The 20,249-nt window shown below is 40.7% G+C and overlaps 1 protein-coding gene across 4 annotated transcripts in view; it reads right to left on the bottom strand.

The window, feature by feature from the left end:
* The window catches only part of LRCH1 (leucine rich repeats and calponin homology domain containing 1), a 212,503-nt gene that overhangs the window by 11,522 nt on the left and 180,732 nt on the right, over nt 1–20,249 (bottom strand). For all 4 annotated transcript variants that reach the window (XM_070471233.1, XM_070471235.1, XM_070471234.1 and 1 more), the window contains 3 exons: nt 16,423–16,532; nt 12,036–12,173; nt 9,178–9,255 (listed from right to left, as the gene is read on the bottom strand). In XM_070471233.1, the coding sequence (XP_070327334.1) occupies nt 9,178–9,255; nt 12,036–12,173; nt 16,423–16,532 (326 nt within the window). The remainder of the gene's footprint in view (nt 1–9,177; nt 9,256–12,035; nt 12,174–16,422; nt 16,533–20,249) is intronic.

The following is a 20,249-nucleotide window of genomic DNA, read 5'->3' as shown; positions in this document are numbered from 1 at the left end:
GTCTCACATGGATAGGCAACACAGATCATTCTTCTCATTCTGGAAATAATTTTCATGACACCACAGATTTTGGGTTTTATTTAGATTATGGTGGGTAGAGCTGTTTTTAGCCAGTCCGTGGCGGGTGGTTTAAATTAAATCACAATCTCTGAAGAAAAAGACATGGGTCTAAGATTGGCTGACAGGCAAAAATCATAATGGGTGGAGTACGGGCGCCTCTGCTTCCACCCAAGTCACACAGCTCACAGCCATCAAATCAGTCCCTCAAGGATGCTATGACGGGAACCAGGGCTGAAATTGCCAGGAGAACCTGGGAGTTTTCTGACCCTTGTGCTTCCCCAATTTCAGTCTTAATAAGAGGGACTTACAGATCATGCTTTATTTTTTCTTATAATTAAAATCAAAAAACACTAAAAGAGAAGGAAATTTAAAGAGGTCAAATTTCACCATATATTTACAGCACTAGTAATTATTGCAAGGTGTTTGAAAAACATAGTTAATATACTCAAGAGTCCCCAGAGGCAAGTGCAAATACTAATTTCCATTATAGTGAACAGAAATCACCATTACTAGAGGTTAACTGATTCTGATACAAGGTAACATGTGGCTAAAACTACTATGAGAGATTAACTCAGGTTCCCCCAAATACTACAGATATAAACAGATATGTAGATGGATCTGGCAAAAGGTTTAATTTACAGGCATTCTGAGTGTAACAGACTAAATTCTAAGAATTTAGAATTTAATAATTCTAATACTGTTTATTTACATTTAATTTTAAAGGCAGTATAATTATCAACACAAAGTATTTTGAATCTAAAATATCAGAGCACAGGAACGTTGATGGTTATTCTGAAAATTTAAAGTCTTAATTGACAAGGTATAATTTGCCAGAAAGTGAAGTAGGAAAAGGTTTCCAGAGTTTTCTCCAGATATGAGAACTAATCACCAATTTTATGCACTTACAGAGTAACTCTTTTATTGGTATGATAATTTATCTAGAAATGTAATTTTAAGCATTTGAATAAAATATTTACTTTCAACCATGTACATATGAAAGGCTGTCAGACCACTGACCAGACTTTGTTCTGCCACCAGGATACACCCAGTGGGAGAAGATTCTTACATGAATGGTGATAAACACCCACTAACTATTAAGGGATGACTGGTTTTCCAAGCTAGAGATTAGCTTTATTTAATAAATTATGAATTTTAAAAACTGGTTTTAATATAATCAAGTGTATAATCAGGGACCTGCACCTCTGGTTATCCAACCTCAGAGATAATCAATGCAAATAGAAACATAAATCTTGTAATAACAATCTCACCACCCCTCAAAAGTGTTTATTAGTTGGGATTTAAATTGACACTAAAGTCATTGATTTGGGGAAGAAAAGAGGCATCGGGCTCAAAGAGGCAAAGGAACTCTTATCTCCTATTTTAAGATTAAAACAAACTAAAAAGGTAGCTTCTATATATAAAATGTGTTTCAATTAAAAGTTTCAGATCAGTTTTATATGTATAGTGTCCTAAACCCTCAAAACAGGTGTAAAGTAGGAAAGGTTTTACAATTATTTTCAAAAGTAATACCTCATATAAAAGTAAAAAAATACAAATATGAAAGGTACTGACAAGAAGATTCAATCATAATTCCATTCGTATCAACACAGTCATCATTAGCCTCTCAGTGTATTTTAGGATTTTATTTTTAACTCATCTGGCTGATGCAGAGGACGGACACCAAGTGTCTTGCCTTATGAACACGGAATGAAAACATTCCACCTCCCACAGTCCAGCAAGGACCCCTGGCCTCTGCGCTGCCCAGGCAGGCAGAGGCCCTGTACAGTTCATGGAGTTGCTGCCCTAATCCTCTTCCCTATTTCCTCCCTGGAGCTAGTAATGAATAGGAAGGGCTAGGCAGCTAGAAAATGAGGTGTATTTAATTCCAAGTTCCTTCTTCCTCTAAAGAGAGCACGTCTGTTAAACGAAGGACCCTGGTCCACAAAGAGGTTGGAGGCCGAGGTTTCTCATTTAAATTGGAGAGACAGAGAACAAGGTGTCCGTTCTCAACAGGACCCAGGGTTCCCTCCTCAGACAGAAACCTGGGCAACTCCTCTCAGAAAAAGACCAGGGCAATCCCCTCAGAAAACGTGGTGACTTCTCTCAAGAAAGATCAGGGAGTCTCACCTTGGAAAGACACCTGACAGAGACCTGTTCCCTCCCCAGTAGAGATCTCTCGGAAAAAGAATAGGGCATCGCCTTTCAGTCAGAGATCTGAGTGTCCTGACCCAGAGAAAGAGTAAGGCTTCTCTGCTCAGAAGAAATGTGAGTGACTTCTCTCAGAAAAAGACCAGGGCTTCTCCCCTCAAACAGAGACCTGAGCAACTTCTCCCAGAGAAAGACCAGGATGTCTCCACTCAGTCAGAGACCCGAGCACTCCTTCAATTAAAAACAAAACAAAACAAAACAGGACGTCTCCACTCAGAGACATCTGAGAAACTTCTCTCAGAGAAAGACCAGGGCATCTCCCCTCAGACAGCGAGTTGGGCGACTTCTAGGAATGGCCAGGGCTTTTCCCCTTGTCAGAGACCCGAGCAACTTCTCCCAGAGAAAAACCAGGGTGTCTCCCCTCAGTCAGAGACCTGAGCCACATCTCCCAGAGAAAAACCAGGCCATCTCCCCTCAGTCAGAGACATGAGAGACTTCTCTCAGAGAAAGACCAGGGCATCTCCCCTCAGACAGTGAGTTGGGCGACCTCTCCCAGGAATGACCAGGGTTTTTCCGCTTGTCAGAGACACAAGCAGTTTCTCCCAGAGAAAGACCAGGGTGTCTCCCCTCAGTCAGAGGCCTCAGCAACTTCTCCTAAGAAAGACCAGGTTGTCTCCCCTCAGTCAGAGACCTGAGCCACATCTCCCAGAGAAAAACCAGGGTGTCTCCCCTCAGTTAGAGACCTGAGGGACTTCTCCCAGGGAAAGACCAGGCTGTCTCCCCTCAGTCAGAGGCCTCAGCAACTTCTCCTAAGAAAGGCCAGGCTGTCTCCCCTCAGTCAGAGACCTGAGCCACTTCTCCCAGAGAAAATCTAGGGCATCTCCCCTCAGAGACCAGAGGGACTTCTCCCAGGGAAAGACCAGGCTGTCTCCCCTCAGAGACCTGAGGGACTCTTTCCAGAAAAAAAAAGCAGGACATTTCCCCTCATGTAGAGACCTGGGTGACATCTCTCAGGGAAAAACCAGGGCATATCACCTGGGCAGAGAGTTGGGTGACTTCCAGGAATGACCAGGGAGCCTCCCCTCAGAGACCTAAGCAACTTCTCCCAGAGAAAAACCAGGGTGTCTCCACTCAGAGAGACGCCTGGGTGACTTCTCCCAGGAATGACCAGGGCTTCTCCCCTAATTCAGAGCCCTAAGGAATTTCTCCCAGAGAAAAGACCAGGGCAGGTCCCCTCAGAAACCCAAGCACTCCTTCCATAAAAAAAAGCCAGGGTGACTCCATTCAGAGACTCCTGAGCAACTTCTCCCAGAGAAAGACCAGGGCTTCTCCCCTCAGAGACCTGAGCGACTTTTCCCAGAGAAAGACCAAGGCTTCTCCCCTCAGAGACTTGAGTGACCTCCCGGGAAAGACCAGAGCTTCTCTGTTTAATCAGAGACCTAAGTGACTCCTTTCAGAGAAAAAACCAGGGCATCTCCCCTCAGACAGAGAGCCGGGCGACTTTTCCCAGAGAAAGACCAGGGTGTCTCCCTCAGAGAGAGACCCAAGTGATTTCTACCAGAGAAAGACCAGGACGCTTCTCCCCTCAGACAGAGACCTAAGTGACTTCTCTCAGAGAAAAACCAGTGTGACTCCCCTCAGACAATGAGTTGGGCGACTTCTCCCAGAGAAAGACCAGGGTGTCTCCCCTCAGACAGAGACCTAAGTGACTTCTCTCAGAGAAATACCAGGACATCTCTCCTCATAGGGAGACCTGGGGCAATTTCTCCCAAAGAAAATCTAGGGCGTCTCCCCTCAGACAGAGACCTGAGCAACTTCTTTAGGAAAGACCAGGGCGTCTCCCCTCAAATACCTGAGCGACTTCTCCCAGAGAAAGACCTGGCGTCTCCTCTCAGAGACCTGAATGATTTCTCTCAGTGAAAGGACTGGGAGTCCTCCTTCAGTGAGAGAGACCTGAGCGACTTCTCCCAAGAAAGACCAGGCTGTCTCCCCTCAGAGACCTGGGTAGCTTTTCCCAGAGAAAGGCCAGGGTGTCTCCCCCTCAGACTTCTCCCAGGAAAGACCAGGGCGTCTCCCCTCATTCAGAGACATAAGTGACCTTTCTCAAAGAAAGACCACCGTTTCTCTCTTCAGACACAGACACGGGTGCTTCCCAGCAGGCTGAGAGACTAGGGCAATATCTCTCAGAAAAAGACAAGGCTGTTTCCCTCAGACAAAGAAACCACAGGATCTCTCTTCAAACAAAGATTTCACTGTCTCCCTCTCTACCCACCCTCCCCTCCCAGCCCAAATCAAGGTGAAATATTACCTGGTAAGAAAAAAATATATTTTCTAGTACTTTTGATGCTTCACAAATGAGAGATTTCTCTTGACCTGAGACCAGCAGGAGTCCTAAAATAGCCCTAAGTTTGAATAAACTTGGGAACCCTCCAGTAGCCAACTGTGAATTCTCCACATCAAGGTCAGAGACCAGGAATGACCAAGATGACTCAGAAAAGGCAAAGAAAGCCTCAATATGTTCACAAAATACCTCACTACCAGGAGGTTTAATTGAAGTCAGATTTTTCGTGATTGAGAATATATTCTGAAGAACTTGGAAGCCCACCAAGGGTAAGCCTGTGTTCAAGATCAAGTTAACGCTTGCACCAGAGGTCAGAGACAGCACACGGTCTGACTGGCATCAACACTACAGGTGTCTTTGGGACGAAGCCAGCAAAATCTCCCAATTCCCAGATTTCCATGAGATAATTTTCCCACAGCTGAGCAGCTGATGGCAGAAAGCAACTGGAACAATTTTGAAATCATGGGGCTGCAGAGCATCCATGGATTATTAGCTAAAAGAAACCTTAAGGGTTCAGTGATTTTCAAACTATAATTAGCAACAGAACATTTGTCCCCCAAGGAACTCCTAACTGGAAAGTCAGGATATGCCACAGGCCAAGCAGAAACTGCTGAAGCTGAAGCAAGGCGGCAGTTATGATCTGTAACCTCCCCGTGTGGCTTTCCCTTGCCTCCTGGGTGGGGCCTTGGAAAGAATCCAGGGCTCTGGAGAATGTGGCTTAATCTATTGCTTAAGTCCAGCACCTGCAGTTTGCAGAGCAGGGAACTCCATCAAAGAGAGCCTCCATGTATGCCAGAAAGAAGGCAGGCTCTTGATGCTTTTGAACCCAACAGACCTAGGTTCAAAAGCCAGCTCTGCTGCCTCCCAGCGGCAAATGTGAGGTTAGGAAATTGTGTAACCTCTGTGGACCTCATTTTCTTCATTGCATGGTAATAAAACACTTCTAATCCTCAACAGTGAGCATTCGAGAAGATGAGGCAGGTGTAAGAAGTTCTCAGCGAATGGCTTTCATGGTTCTAGGCTGCAACAGGCACATAACCAGTTAATGACACAGGTGCGGCTCCTCTATCCCAAACCCCACGTGTCCCTCACTCCGCTAGCAGATCCTCTGAACTCACTGTCACGCCTCGCCTTCCAGGTGCTGTCTCTTTAGTTGGGGAATTGGCCCCAAACAGAAGAAAACAAAGCCTAAGGCACAGGGCAGCAGGAAGAGAAGTGACCAGGCTGAAGTAACTACCTGAAGAAATATTAGCTCCGCCACCAGGAAAGAAACTTGCCAGGGAGGGCCATTTCCAATTTGTTTTTAAGGATCTTTCCTTGGCATTCTCACTAGCAAACCTCTACCTTATCCCAGAATCCCTCAGAGATGGCAAAAATGCCAGGTGTAGCCCTAACAGAATTTCTCCAGAACTCCAACACCAACTACTTTCTGTGATGTCAACTCCTATCAGTGGCATCAGCAAATCCTAACTGTGCCCTAGACTAGGAAACGTCTAGATCCAGCCTTATCCAAACATCACAAATAACAGAGGTCTAGAGTCACCATACCGGAAAAGGCAACGGCAGCCCACTCCAGTACTCTTGCCTGAAAAATCCCAGGGACGGAGGAGCCTGGTAGGCTGCAGTCCATGGGGTCGCTAAGAGTCGGACACGACTGAGCGACTTCACTTTCACTTTTTACCTTCATGCATTGGAGACAGACATGGCAACCCACTCCAGTGTTCTTGCCTGGAGAATCTCAGGGATGGGGGAGCCTGGTGGGCTGCCGTCTATGGGGTCGCACAGAGTCGGACACGACTGAAGTGACTCAGCAGCAGCAGCAGAGTCACCATACACATCTACTACATACTCTAACCTTCTGCAGAGATACTGGGCTGCTTATACTGTCTGCAATTCTGAATGCAGCCAATTTGAAGAAGCCACATTTATAGGTAAACCACTCCACTGAACACACAATAAAATGCTTCATGAACCTAACTAACCCCAAGGCAGATACCTGGGACTGTGTCCCTGGAGACTTCTAAAGAAAACATAATAAACTATAACAATGGGAACGACTTTAAAATTGCTTTCTTCCCACTGTATTGCTTTATGTGCAATAGTTTTAACTTCTCAGCAACCACATTCCACCCAGATGAACCTAATAAAAGTGAATAAGCTGCTGACCCTGACTCCGGTTTGTAGTTTCAAACCATAATTCTATTACAAAGGGCAACAAACTCGGGCTAGAGCACAGCTGTGGCTTTTCAGTCTCTACAGGATGGTTTATCATTGTCAATTAGATATTTAGCTTAAAAAATACAGAATTCCCAATCTCTGTGACTTCTGGGTATGTTTATGTAGATAAGTTATGAATGGAGAAGAGAGGACAAGCCTGCACATTAGGAGGAATTCATTAAGCTACTGGGAAATCAGTGAATATTTTCTTACCCAAGTATTAAGTTTGAAACCAAAAAGAAAACGTAATGTTAAAGCTCCTCTGCTCTTAAATACCAGCCTTTTAAAATACCTGATTGCAAGGGGAAATTTGTGCAACTAGATTTGGGATATAACTACCTTTTCACTATAAATCATGAACTGCAGTGTACCACATACACACTGCAATTTATCAACAATCTTAAGTAGTGGAAGAAGGACCCTTATCTAAGTGGGAAGGAGTCATTCCAACCCTCCCCCAACTTTGTATCATATTACTAGATGAAAACATTTCCTTATTTCCAATAATTTATTCCTCATTCATTCCAAGAGATGAAAACATGTTCCTTTATGTATACAGAAGATTTGCCAATTGCTCTCCAATTGGCAATTTCTGGTTTTCCATCAGAATATTCCTCCCTCCCTTTAACATATCTTATTAAAGAAGTACAACTGCTAGCCAGCCAATAGACATTTTCTAGTAGCAATGAACTTAATGTATTATAATTCCAGTTACCAGTAAAATGCTGCTGGATTATCCATTAGGATGGATATAGATAGATGTATACACAATCACATACACACACAAATACCATGTGAACTTGAAAATCATCTCAAATCTTAAAAAAATAATTTCAAAAATAGCCTTAATGATGCATTTCTTACTAAGCATAGTTAAGTGAAATACTGGCAAAAAAGATGATTTACTCCTTGCAGTTCAATCATCTCAGCCTGTTGGTGCCAGTGGCATAATTCAGAAATTATGATAAAATTTTCTCTGCATTTTGATGCTAATTTAATTTCCTTTTCCTCACTTTAAAAGGAAACCATAATTACCAACCTTTACCCACAATAAATAATTAAGGGCATTCCCATTCATTTTGTATCACTGTAAGCCAAGGAAACACTGATGAGTTTTAAAATATCACAGGGAATTAGGTGATAACTCATCAGTGCTTTTGAGTACAGACACAAATAATTTACAGTCTGAAACTTGGTATGATAATTTTGATTCACACATGGGAAATCTTATTAACCCATGATGGAATCAAATTATTAAAAGAGGTACATGTATGAGAATTTCACAAACATTTGTAGCCAGGAATGTATGTGCAATAGTAAAATATACACATACAATATAGACACACAGATTAACGTTGCTGAAAGACATCTGGATAGATCATAAATGCATTTAGTACATTATATAAACATTACACTCTTTTAAAAAATGAATTTGCAAGCTTCTTTTAACTGATACAGTTTTGATTTAAAGCTGCTTTAAAATTTATCCCTTTTTCCTCAAATAAGATTAGGAGCCCACTGCTAACCCTCATCTTCAAACCTCACCAAATAGGAAGGAAAGAAGGAAGCGGGGAAAAGGCTTAATTCCAATAACTGTTATCTCTGAGTAGAATTACATGAAAATATAATTCCTTCACATGCTCAAAAACATTATCTCATGTTAGCATTTGTATTTACTTTATCCTGGAACATTAGAAAAAATGGAAGAAACATTTAAGAAACGTAATTTCTGTCCATTTCTGTTTATCACAATGATGAAAAATCTGTCAAATTACACACAAATTGAGTGGACTGGCTTTTATCTCCCTAAGAAATCATATGTTACTTTAGTGGACTAAAGGGGAAAACATAAGTGCAACAGTTAACAAACTATAAAATAATATACAAACACTTCTATTATTAATGGTAATGATTAATGATAATAAGAACAATAATTATAATATTTTCAATTAATGCTGATTATTTTGATCCACATACCCCAAAACCACAGGGTGTGGAAAGTCAACTCCAGGTCTGCTCTGCTTAAGAACTCTGGATAAGGAAAAACATCATCTCCAAAATTCTACCCTATGTAACCCCACAGAAGGCTCACAGAAGCCTCAGCAATTGCTGCTCTCTGAGTGGAGAATCATGCTAACTAATCATTTTTAAAGTTTGGAATTTCTCATTTATTTCAAAACCTTAATGTTCCCCTTTTCCTCAGAATTGACCATACCATTTTAAGCCGTTTTTATTTCACTGCAATAGAGTAATTTAAACTAAAATTTTATAACTTATTCAGTTTCATTCCTCAAGAAAGACTGACACAAAAAGGGATGGACAAAGGAATATACCTATTCAGTGGGTTCAAAAACACACATTAAATAAAATCATTACTAAAACATAGTTATTGGAACTAAGTTTGATGTTACCTCTGGTACTCCTAATTTTCGGCATGCTTCCAAAAAGTTTTCCACGTTTCTTCTGCATTTGGCCATGCTAAGTTTAGGCTATAAATGCAACATTCAGAAGTAATTAGTTATTAAGAGGCATAATTGAAATAACAGGTTAAATTTTAAGCTTTCTAAATGGCACAAGTAATACATGTTTATTGGAGAGGAATAATACATAAACAAGTAGAAGACAATAAAAAAATTATCCAGGAACATCCACCTGAACAGCTGTTAATATTTGGATTCTATTTTTCTAGACACTGTGTATGTACATGTGTGTGTATAAAAGGTGTGTACACAGATATGTGTTTATATGTCGGATTTCTGCACATTTGCATACATACATGTGCAAAATTTCTGCACATGTATGTGAATGTATACGTGTGGATACACACACACTATTTTTATGAGATCATACTGTTGTGTAACCTGCTTTAGTTTATTTAAAAGCACACCCTAAACATCACCTTTTCCCATGAGCAAATATATTTCTATATGAAGGGTTGATTCACCAGGCCAATGACTCTCTTTCTCACCAAAGCAACAGGTTTTATTAGAGAATTGCTGATGCCTCAAGGTGAAGAAATTCAGAGGCAGGGTGGGGAGCAGCCTTCCAGGTTAGAATGAGCAGCTTGTGCAAACTCGGGAGTGGACAGTGAAGGCAGAGAAGAGAGGCAGAAGTGGCCTCTACGGCTACAGTGCAGCTGGCTGGTCAGTGGGGGCTCCAGATGCTCAGGGAAGAATTTCTAAGAAGTGGACTAAATTTAGAAACATTTCTAAAAAGGAAACTAAAGAATCCGCCTGCAATGCGGGAGACCTGGGTTTGATCCCTGGGTTGGGAAGATCCCTGGAGGAGGGCATGGCAACCCACTCCAGTGTTCCTGCCTGGAGAATCCCCATGGACAGAGGAGCCTGGCGGGCTGCAGTCCATGGGGTCGCAAAGAGTCGGACACCACTGAGCGACTAAGCACAAAATATTTTACAGTTGTTAAAACACATGGTTACGAGGAGTTTTAATGACTCAGGGAAATACTTAGGTTTTCATAAATTTTAAAAACTACTAAACAGTATATATGTGAAGCTCACAATTCAAAAACAACTTCTATGTTGGAGGAATGCTAGGAGCATAAAAGCCAAGATGTAAATAGTGGTTGTCTTTAGGGAGTGGGATAAGACATTATTTATCTTCCTCCAGCATTTCTCCATTATCTCTTTTTCTCTAATCAGGCAGTATTTCACATAACATTTTCAATTAAAAATTTTTTATTTGAAAAAGATAAAAAGTGGCCACCAAGGAATATAGCATTTTTTCCCTGAAGAATTGATGAAATATACAAATGTGTATAGATACATAATTCATAGTGTCTCTTATGCCTTATAAAACAATAACTGTATATTTAAATTGGAAGCTGAAGAATGATAGTTTCTTTCTTATAATTTGAGGAAAATTACTGAATGAGAATTTGGTACACAGTTCAAACTTTATAGCTGTCTGGACTTGAAAACTTTTGTATATTGGATTACAGGAGAGAATTTACTGCCCAAACTAAGGCAGATAAAGCAGATTTAAGTCAGAAGACAAATTGGTCTGTTTTTCCCCCTGTGTTTTCTGAAGCCAAAATGTGGTCAGTCTTTGGGAAGCAAAAATTATGTTTAACTGTATAGAAAGAAAACTGAGAGCTGAAATGGGATCATCACCTAATTTTTCCTGCTGCCAAGAGAAAAGAAAGACAAATAGTGCCACTGAGACGCTTCCCTTGAGGGGCCGAGAGTGGGCAGCTTCACATGAGGCTTTCATTCTACACACTCTTTGTGTGACCTTTTATGAACACTTAACTTTCCCAAAGTCATGTGGCTCATACAGATGTGGAATTGGAATCCCAACACTACATTCTTAGCCCCTAAACTCTTCTGCTTCATCTAATAGCAGTAGTGTGGATAGAAGTTCTTCTCTACTTGTCCAGTGAACCCTGCGTGGGCTTCAAAGACAAGCTTATCTTTGACTCCTCTCTTCTTGATGGTAACATGCCCCATGAAGTACAGGGGAAAAATCCCAGTGCTGGCTTTATCTCCTCAACAGCGAGACAAGGATGTTTTTCACTCACTCCTTCTGATCTTTTCCGTTTCCTTGCTATCTATCTCCAACTGACCCTTGAGCACAGCTAGCAGTCAAGGAATTACTGAATTAATGACCAGCTAACCAACCTCTGGCCTGACAGGTTACTAATGATATTTTATGCAGCACCTATATCTTTTCAGAGTGATCCTAAAATCCTCACTAATTATAAAATAATAGATTTCATTAGAAGAGAACCCACCAACCAAAAAAAGTTTTCCAAAAGGACTTCTCACTGCTTAAATAACTGCTTGTGAGGAATGAACCTCTGTCTCTACAGTCTTAAAGCCAGCGAGCAGAGCAGTCGTTTCTTTAACATGATTTACTTTATATTTGAAAGTAGTTCATTTTCTCTCATTTACATATTTACGTGAAATATTTTCCCTTTTTATAGTAAAAATGTTGCTTCATTCAGAAATGCTATCCCTGGAATTCTCTGGCAGTCCAGTAGTTAGGGCTCCACACTTCCACTGCAGGGGACACAGGTTCGATCCCTGGTCAGGGAACTAAAAATCCTGCATGCCCTGCGGCACGGACAAAAAAAACCAAAACAAAGAATAGACACGCTATTCCTTTTCTGCTCTTTTGAGTCATCTGGGGCCCAACAGAGAGGATTTGAACAAGATCCTAGTGATCCCCATCAGTGTCTTTAACCAGCAATACTGTCCCAAAGGAGTTTGTTTTATGTAAGAGTTAGTTTTCCTTAAATGGTGTTACTTACGACTGCTGGTGAAGGGACATGGATGCTTGCGACAGATCGCGGGCGGATGTGGTTGACCAAATGGCAGAGGACAACGCCATCCATGAGGGCAGCCCCCAGGTCTTCGTGCAGGCTGACCTTGAGTCTCATCTCGATGCTCTGAAAAGAGATCAAAAGGAAATCAATTGCTCTCAGGCAACTGAGGGTAAAATACAGTTATGACTATTTATGAACTGGGGTTTAAGTTTCACTATAACACCTAGAAAACACTGACATGATTTAAACCTTTCAAAAGATATTAAATAAAATTCCCTCTGTAGAAAATTAATTCAGTTATGTAAAAAATTTTTAATCAGTTGAATTTTTAAAATAATGGAATCACTTCTTGAGTTCGAAATTGCCTCAGGCTTAGCAATTAAAATAGAAAACCAGAATGAGTTGACAAATAAAAGCTAAATCGGTGGTGACTGTTTTGCAATGTAAAAAAAAATAGTGAATCAATATGCTGTCCACATGAAACTAAAATGATATTGTAAGTCAACTATATTTTAACAAAAGTAAATAAAATAAGTAAATATAAACAAAAATCAAATGAAAAACGCAAATCCAACCCAAACTTATTATTTCAGATAATGTATCTCAGACAGCCTGCAGTGGGCAGAAGAGAGATTAGGGGTGTTTTTCTCGGACTATGCTTTCATTCAAAAAGCCATTTTTCTCCCTTCTTAAAAAAAATTCAAAGTTTTATTTTGAGGTCATTATAAATTCATATGCAGTTATAAGAAGTAATACAGAGAGGTCTCAGGTACCCAGTTTGCTTCTAAGGGAGCAACCTGCAAACGTACACAACTGGGACACTGACACGGATAGAACATGCACCTCACTACAAGGGGCCCTCCCGCTGCGCTTTTGCAGCCACACCCACTTCCTCCCACCGCCAAGCACCTCTTTGTCCCTGCTCTCAGGACTCCCAGGACCAGAATGTAGGTCCCTGAGGCTCTCTGCTCATTTAGTTTCAGTCTGTTTTTTCTCTCTCCGCTGCCCAGTCAGGTAATTCTCTTGTTCTTTCCGACAGTTCCCCGATTCTTTGTGATGCTGTTGAGCCCATCCCCTGGGCTTCTCATTTCAGATAATGTATTTCCCAGTTCTAAATTTCCATTGGTCCTTCTTCATATCTTCTGTTTCTTTGGGAACATTATCTATTCCTCTGCAGAGGCATTCAATTTTTTCCCTTTGTTCCAACCATGTTCATCACTACTTGTGGAAGAACCTTCACGGTGAGCTCCGTACAGTCTTTGTCGGATAATTCTAACATCCCTGCCGTCACAGTGCTGTCAGCTGTTGATCACCTTTCCACATTCATTTTGGTTCTTGGTGTCAGAGAATGTTCGACAGGAGGATGCCTACGTGCTGTCTCTCATGAGTCCTGTGTCCCTCTTCAAGCGGAACAGCACGCTGCTCCCAGGGACTGAGGTCACTGTGTGAGGCAGGCTTGGGTCTCCTGTAGTAAACATTCTCTTTAAGACAAAACTGCTTAGTCCCCTTCCCCTTTCTTGAGATATGGACTGTCTCCTGACCTTGTGACTAACATTACCCCTTGTTCCCTTGGTAACGGTTGCTGTACGTTTGGTTTTCTGATCTCTATCATTCCCGAAAGAAGTTTCTTGTACCACAGCCTATATATACTCATAGAAAAATCATTAAAGCACCTTTGTTTCATTAGAGCTTAGGTCCCCGGGTCTTTCTTTGTCTCTCTCTCTCTCTTTCTCTCTTTTACTTTCTTATCGTCGACTCCGTACCACCAGGTTCTGGTCCATTAAAGGACCCCAACATCTTGGGACAATGAGTGATTTTTTTTTTTTTCTGGTTGAAAACTGGACATTTCTGGTATCACGTTATGAGACTTTGGATCCTATTTAAACTTTCTCTTTGGGCTAGCTATTTTGGACACTGCTCTGGCAGGGAATGGGAAGGCACTACCTGGCTACTGCTGCTGCTAAGTCACTTCAGTCGTGTCCGACTCTGTGTGACCCCATAGACAGCAGCCCACCAGGCTCCCCCATCCCTGGGATTCTCCAGGAAAGAACACTGGAGTGGGTTGCCATGTCCTTCTCCAATGCATGAAAGTGAAAAGGGAAAGTGAAGCCACTCAGTCGTGTCCGACTCCTAGCAACCCCACGGACTGCAGCCTACCAGGCTCCTCCGTCCATGGGATTCTCCAGGCAAGAGTACTGGAGTGGGGTGCCATTGCCTTCTCCTACTGCTGTGTAAATGCAGATTGCCACTTGGGGTCAGTTGACTGGGACTGGGATAGAAATCCAGGCTCCCCATGTATAGCTTCCACTGACGCTGTGGGAGGGGAGGGGATTGTTTTTAGTTGGTAGGGATGACATTCCTGGCTCCCAACTTGGCCTTCTCTGGTACCATCCCAGCAGAGGTGAAAGTCAGCTGCCTATTCCATCTTTGCAGACATGGGCAGCACTGGGCCACAGGTTTTCTGTAGCCGGAGTAGAGCATTTATTGTCTAAAAGTTTCCTGTCTCCCTAGGCTGTCCTCCTTCTGGTCCTCTGAGTAAAGTAAGCAAGCTTTTGTTGGGACTTTAAAAAAAAAAAAAACTGTTACCATGAGCATTTCCAGTTTCCAGCTACTTCAGCTCCAAGTCTGAGGAAGATGAAGCAAAAATGAAAACCCACTGGACTCACCACCAAGTCATTCCTAGTCCCAAGGAGCCCAGCTGGTCTGAATTATTCTCTCCACCTTTCTGAGTGCTCTTATGCTTATTTTATATAGAATGGCCAAGGGTTTTAGTTGTATTTAGTGAAAGGAATGGGGAAAAGACATCTATTCCATCTCCTCAAAAGCAGGAAAATCAATTTTTTAAACTTCAAATACAAATTTCTGATTTACAGCAAAGCTCCTCATAATTGGGTAACACTGTGAGAAAAGATGACTTAATTTGGAGATTTGCAATAAGTGAAGCACTTGAAAATCAGTGCATGTAATAGTGTTGCATAATTCTCTTTCAGAACTGTCCTGTGTCTAGACACCTCATTTTTTTCTAAGCTTGATTTCAGTCTCTAATTAAATTAAAACATAAGCTATCAATATGCCCCAGGCTTTAAGATGAAATTATATCACTCTTTGAGAGGCTTGTCTCAACTTCTCATCTTATTTTTACATATCTCTGAAAGTTCGCCTCATTTCACAGCAAACATCCAAGTTTACAGCACATCTAAATACTCGAGGCAAATGACAGAGGTCTGACTTGCCCAACGTGACTGTTGAGTCAACCACAGTGGCTTAAAGAGGTGGTGAGGAGTTTCTGGGTTTTTATCTCTTTCCTCCCAGCTACCTGCTATAAATACACTTTATATAACCGTATATAAAGTATCATCTACAACAAAAAATGATTCTGACCTACCTTAAATTCAGCTTTAATTTTACTAATAGAATTCACTGCTCATGTGTAAAATTCACTGTTATTTGAAGGTGTATATTTGTTTCCTTCTTATTCTCTCTTCTCAATAGACTATAGGCTTCATGAAAGCAGAGACCTTTTTGTTCTTTTCTTTCTCCATCACCTAGACTTTATGACCTGGCACAGAGCAGCAGTCAATGACCATTTGCTAGTGAAAGAAGATATAGTATAAAATCCACCTCTTCAAGAAGCTTCCTATATTCTTCTAGCTAATGGCTATGGTACTTCTCTTTGAATATAAAAGAACTTGTGTGGTAATTCATGATATGCTGCCTTTAATAACTAATACCAGTGAGTTCTTTGGTAACTGATCCTTGTCCTGCAGTTTGACCTTCCACATACTTATGTGAGACCCTCCTAACTAGACACAAAGACCATGAGGGTAGCCAAATATGTACATATACACAGTTGCCACTAGGAGCTGTGCTGGGAGTAGAAATACAACATGGGATAAGATAGCCATGGTTCCTGCCATCACCAAGCTTAAAATCTCCCCTGGCACCCAGGAGAAGACTTCACTCTTGGTAGGAACTCAAATGGTTTGCCTACTAAATGACATTCGATAATTCTGGCTAGTAGGGATAACTATAAACATCTTTAAATTCATGTAAGCTTATTAAATAAATTAATAACAGTGCATTTTTTAAAGTTTTAACTTTTATACATAGGTATTAAGTATTTCTACTTGTATTATCTCATAGATTCCTCACAAAATCCCACGAAGGTAGATGCGAGCTACTGCTTTAATATATGAAAAAACTCAAATTTAGAGATGTTAAGTGACTTGCCCAGTAGCAGACAGTCAGTAGGCGAGCTGCCTAGATTTGAAACGAGGTCTGTTTGAAGTGTTTCAAAATCTACTTTTTAAAAATAGAGAATGCTACTTTAATGCTGGAAATTATTATTCAGTAATACAGTGTTTCCCGGTACCTCTCGGAGCTGTTCCACCAGTTCTTTTTCTTCTCTCATCTGTTCCATTTTCCTCCGAATCGTAAACTGTGGGTCTATAGATTCCAAATTTCTCTGCGGTCTTAGAAACACTAGAAGAGAAAGGGGGAAAAGCCTTTATGGAGTGTCTAGTACAGACTGCCATATTGGGCTGCTCATGTTTGAATCAAATAGTTTATTTATCCCAAATAATTCATTCACCACTCACAAAAACAGGAAATTCTGACTTCACATGAAAAGCTTGATTCAAATATTCTAGAGAAGATTATGTTTTCAATTATTCTGCATTGTGTGGACGAACAATCAGCTGAATCCAGGAAAGGGCTTGGTCATCCTTGGTATTATTCCAGACCCCTCCTCTAATTTTTCCACTGCTTCCATTCCAAGCTTTCATCTACACTCCAGGTTTCACAATCCTTTCATTAAACTTGAATACTCTGCTTCAAGTAATAAGACAGAATTGCTTTACATGTTATAAACAAGCATAGGTTAATAATTTTGCTGGCTGAGGTTTTTTGCATCAGCCTGGATTAAGAACTAAGTGATGATACACACTATCCACTCCCAAACGTTATCTATCTGAGTGTGGAGGGGAAATTCTGGCTTCTATCATGTCACTGAAAGTGCATCCGTAAGTCAGCTCTTCAGAGATGACTGTAGATTCCTTTTAGAAAAGCTGTCAAGATGGGAGGTGGTTTTAAGAGATCATCTTTGCCTGCAGGTCCTTAAAATTACAACCTTCCAGGAATAGGAACTCACAGTGGCAACTCTGAAAGGAGTTAAGTCTCTGACTGCAGACAAAATGAATGCTCTCAAACTTTGAAGGATAACATCTCTTAAAGACTATCAAGAAAGCAAGCAATATTCTACATATGGGCAGTGATTCTAGCAATCTATATTAGGATACAAAGCACAGGGCAGATTTAAACTTGAATCTTTCTCTTCCTTTAGATTCTTACTAAGACTATCAACTTTCCATGCACCCTAGAGGGAGCAAAGTGTGGTTAAGAGCTGTCATTGGTTCTCCGTGTCCCATAGATTTTCAGATTGGGAGAGGTGGAGATGGGAGGATGGGTGGCAGGGCTTCAGAAAATCTGGGGCAGAGAACTCCAGTTTTAAAAATCAATACACAAAGAAGGCTGCACCAACATACTGTAATTCCAGTTGCTTCAATCACCATATCTTCAATAATATAGAATAAGAAGATTATGCAATGTTTATTCTATTCTAACATTTTCTATGAGCCACTTTAAAAGCTAATTCAATTTATTTATTGTTAAATATGGTTTACAAATATACTTTGAATTAAAAACTGGGGTCCACCATATAATCAATTATCCTACATTCATACAACTATGTCATTTTAATCCTAATTTGTATCTTTGAATCAAAATACCTTAATGAATGTCTTGCACTATACTTTTCACATTTAGGTATTTTCTTTCTAAATCAGTTCTAGGATATTTGAATCAGCATTCTGGTGCTCTACAGAGGACCAGAAAGTTGACACATCTTAAGAAATCCTTGACTTACGGAAGTTAATGGAGCAACAGGATGACTACTGTACATAAAACACCTTCTGGAACTTCAGAGAGAAGTCAGCCTGAGGCCTGGGCTTTTGTCTCAAGCCCCCTAAGGAAGTCACAGGTGGAAAGAGCCAAAGTCTTGTTACCAAGACCCACAAAAACCAAACCCCACATGAAGTGAGACCAATTGTTTCAAAAATAAAGGCAAGGCAGGCCGAGGAAGCAGGGTAGACCAACCAGCAGGGAGAGATGAGATAAAGTTGCCTTTGCATCATAGGAAGCCCAGCCAAAAAATACACCCACTTAAACATAGTGATCAGAAGAGAGATACATTACAATGGAAAGTCCAGAAAAAATCCACACCCTCAAAGAAAAGAAATCAACCAAATTTACCAAAAAAAGTCAAGGAATATGGACTAAGTTGAGTAATACACAAACTGGTCCGCAAGGGGGAGCCGCAGCTCCGTTTAAACAAATCCGATGTTTTCTTTGGAGATTTTATTTTCCTTCGGCTTTTTTTTTCTGGGGGCAATCTTATCTCATACTGCATGTTTAATATTTCCAATATGTTTTTACTGGCAGACTTCATTCTGAATACGAAGTTATCAGGAAGTTAAATTAACTGTGAGCTTTTGGTTAACAGCACACTCTTCAATATCTATGCCCTGTTAGAGCCCTATGTGAGATAATAACGCAATGGGGTCTGGGTTTTAAATACCTGGTATTGCTTTTCATCTTAAATGCCCATACATCTCAAAAAATACAAAATGCATGCTTGGGTATTTGCTTTATGAATATAAGCAGTCAAAAAATGTTAAAACATATGTGAACTGTTATTTTTTAAATGAACACTTCAAATGTATATAAAATTATTGGAAACTGGATTACTACTAGTTTTCTAAATAGATTAATTATTGTAGAATATATGAGAATTTAAAATGAATTACTTAGACTGATAATAAATCTACAGAGCACATAAGTTTGTTGTGACAGAATAACTTTAATAGGATCATTATGGTAGCTCTGATTATACTATCTACAAGTGCTCGCTTTGGCAGCACATGTACTATACTATCTACAATTTTTTTTTTCTTTTCAAGTCATATTTAAATAATAAATACAGTGACAAGTTTGGTCAAAGCTTCAGGAAATTGGTCTATGGAGGAATTATTTTAGCTCTCCTTAATTTTCTATCACTACATTTAAGAACTCCCCTACTTAATTCAGGGGAATAAAAGTTAACTTGAATAACAGTTAACGCCTTGTTATAGGAAATATTTTTCAAAGCAAATGCCACACTGATTAATGTAAATAAGAAGGAAAAAAAGCTGGGACAAGAGAGCAGAGGGAGGGTGTATATGAGTGAGTGAGTGTGTTTGTGTGTGTGTGTGCTCAGCTATATTCGACTCTTTGCGACCCCATGGACTGTAGCCCACCAGGCTCCTCTGTCCATGGGATTCTCCAGGCAAGAATCCTGGAGTGACTTGCCATTTCCTCCTCCAGGGGATCCCCCCTGACCAGGGATAGAACCATGTCTCCTAGGGCTCCTGTATTGGCAGGCAGATTCTTGACCACTGAACCACCCGGCAAGCCCGTGTGTACACACATGTATATATGCCTAAGGGGCAGGAAAAGGCAAGGAAATAGGAGATTTAAGATGCAGGGAAAAAATGAGTCCTGCTTTGCTGTTTAGTTACTATGTATCAAACAACATTCAAAGAATGAAAAGCATGGTTTGCTCATACTTGCAGTTTTGCTCATACTCATACCTACAGAGACAAATTACTAAGCAAAAATTCTGCAGGGAATGATGAATATGCTTATGCAGAATATCAAATTCATTCTACAGGTACAGGTCAAATTCTACTATTTTCCCCTTATCTCTACTTTCTCCTTCACTCTCTTCATCATCCTCATCCCTGACCTGGGAATGGTCTGTCAGTTATGAATGCACAACATTCATTATCTGTGCCTCATGGCACCCATCACTTTTTGTCTCACAGTATAGATCTGCTTTTCTCCATAGGGCTCTCTAATACAGAGTTTATGTCTGTTTCCAATTTAAACCTCTACTCCGTCCAAGAAAGCAGCTTGTTCCATGAATAAACAAACAAAAAAAAAAGTGTTTCAAATACTCCCTCAGTCAAAGATCAGACAATCTGGGACTTCCCTGGTGGTCCAGCGACTGAGACTTCCCCTTCCTATGCAAGGGGAAAGGGTTCGATCCCTGGTTGAGGAGCTAGGATCCCACATGCCTCACGGTCAAAAAAAAAGAAACATAAA

The sequence above is a fragment of the Odocoileus virginianus genome, chromosome 8 (genome assembly GCF_023699985.2).
Source record: "Odocoileus virginianus isolate 20LAN1187 ecotype Illinois chromosome 8, Ovbor_1.2, whole genome shotgun sequence".
Classification (NCBI taxonomy): Eukaryota; Metazoa; Chordata; class Mammalia; order Artiodactyla; family Cervidae; genus Odocoileus; species Odocoileus virginianus.
Note: the sequence above shows the minus strand (reverse complement) of the source record. Positions and strands in the feature narration are given on the sequence as shown.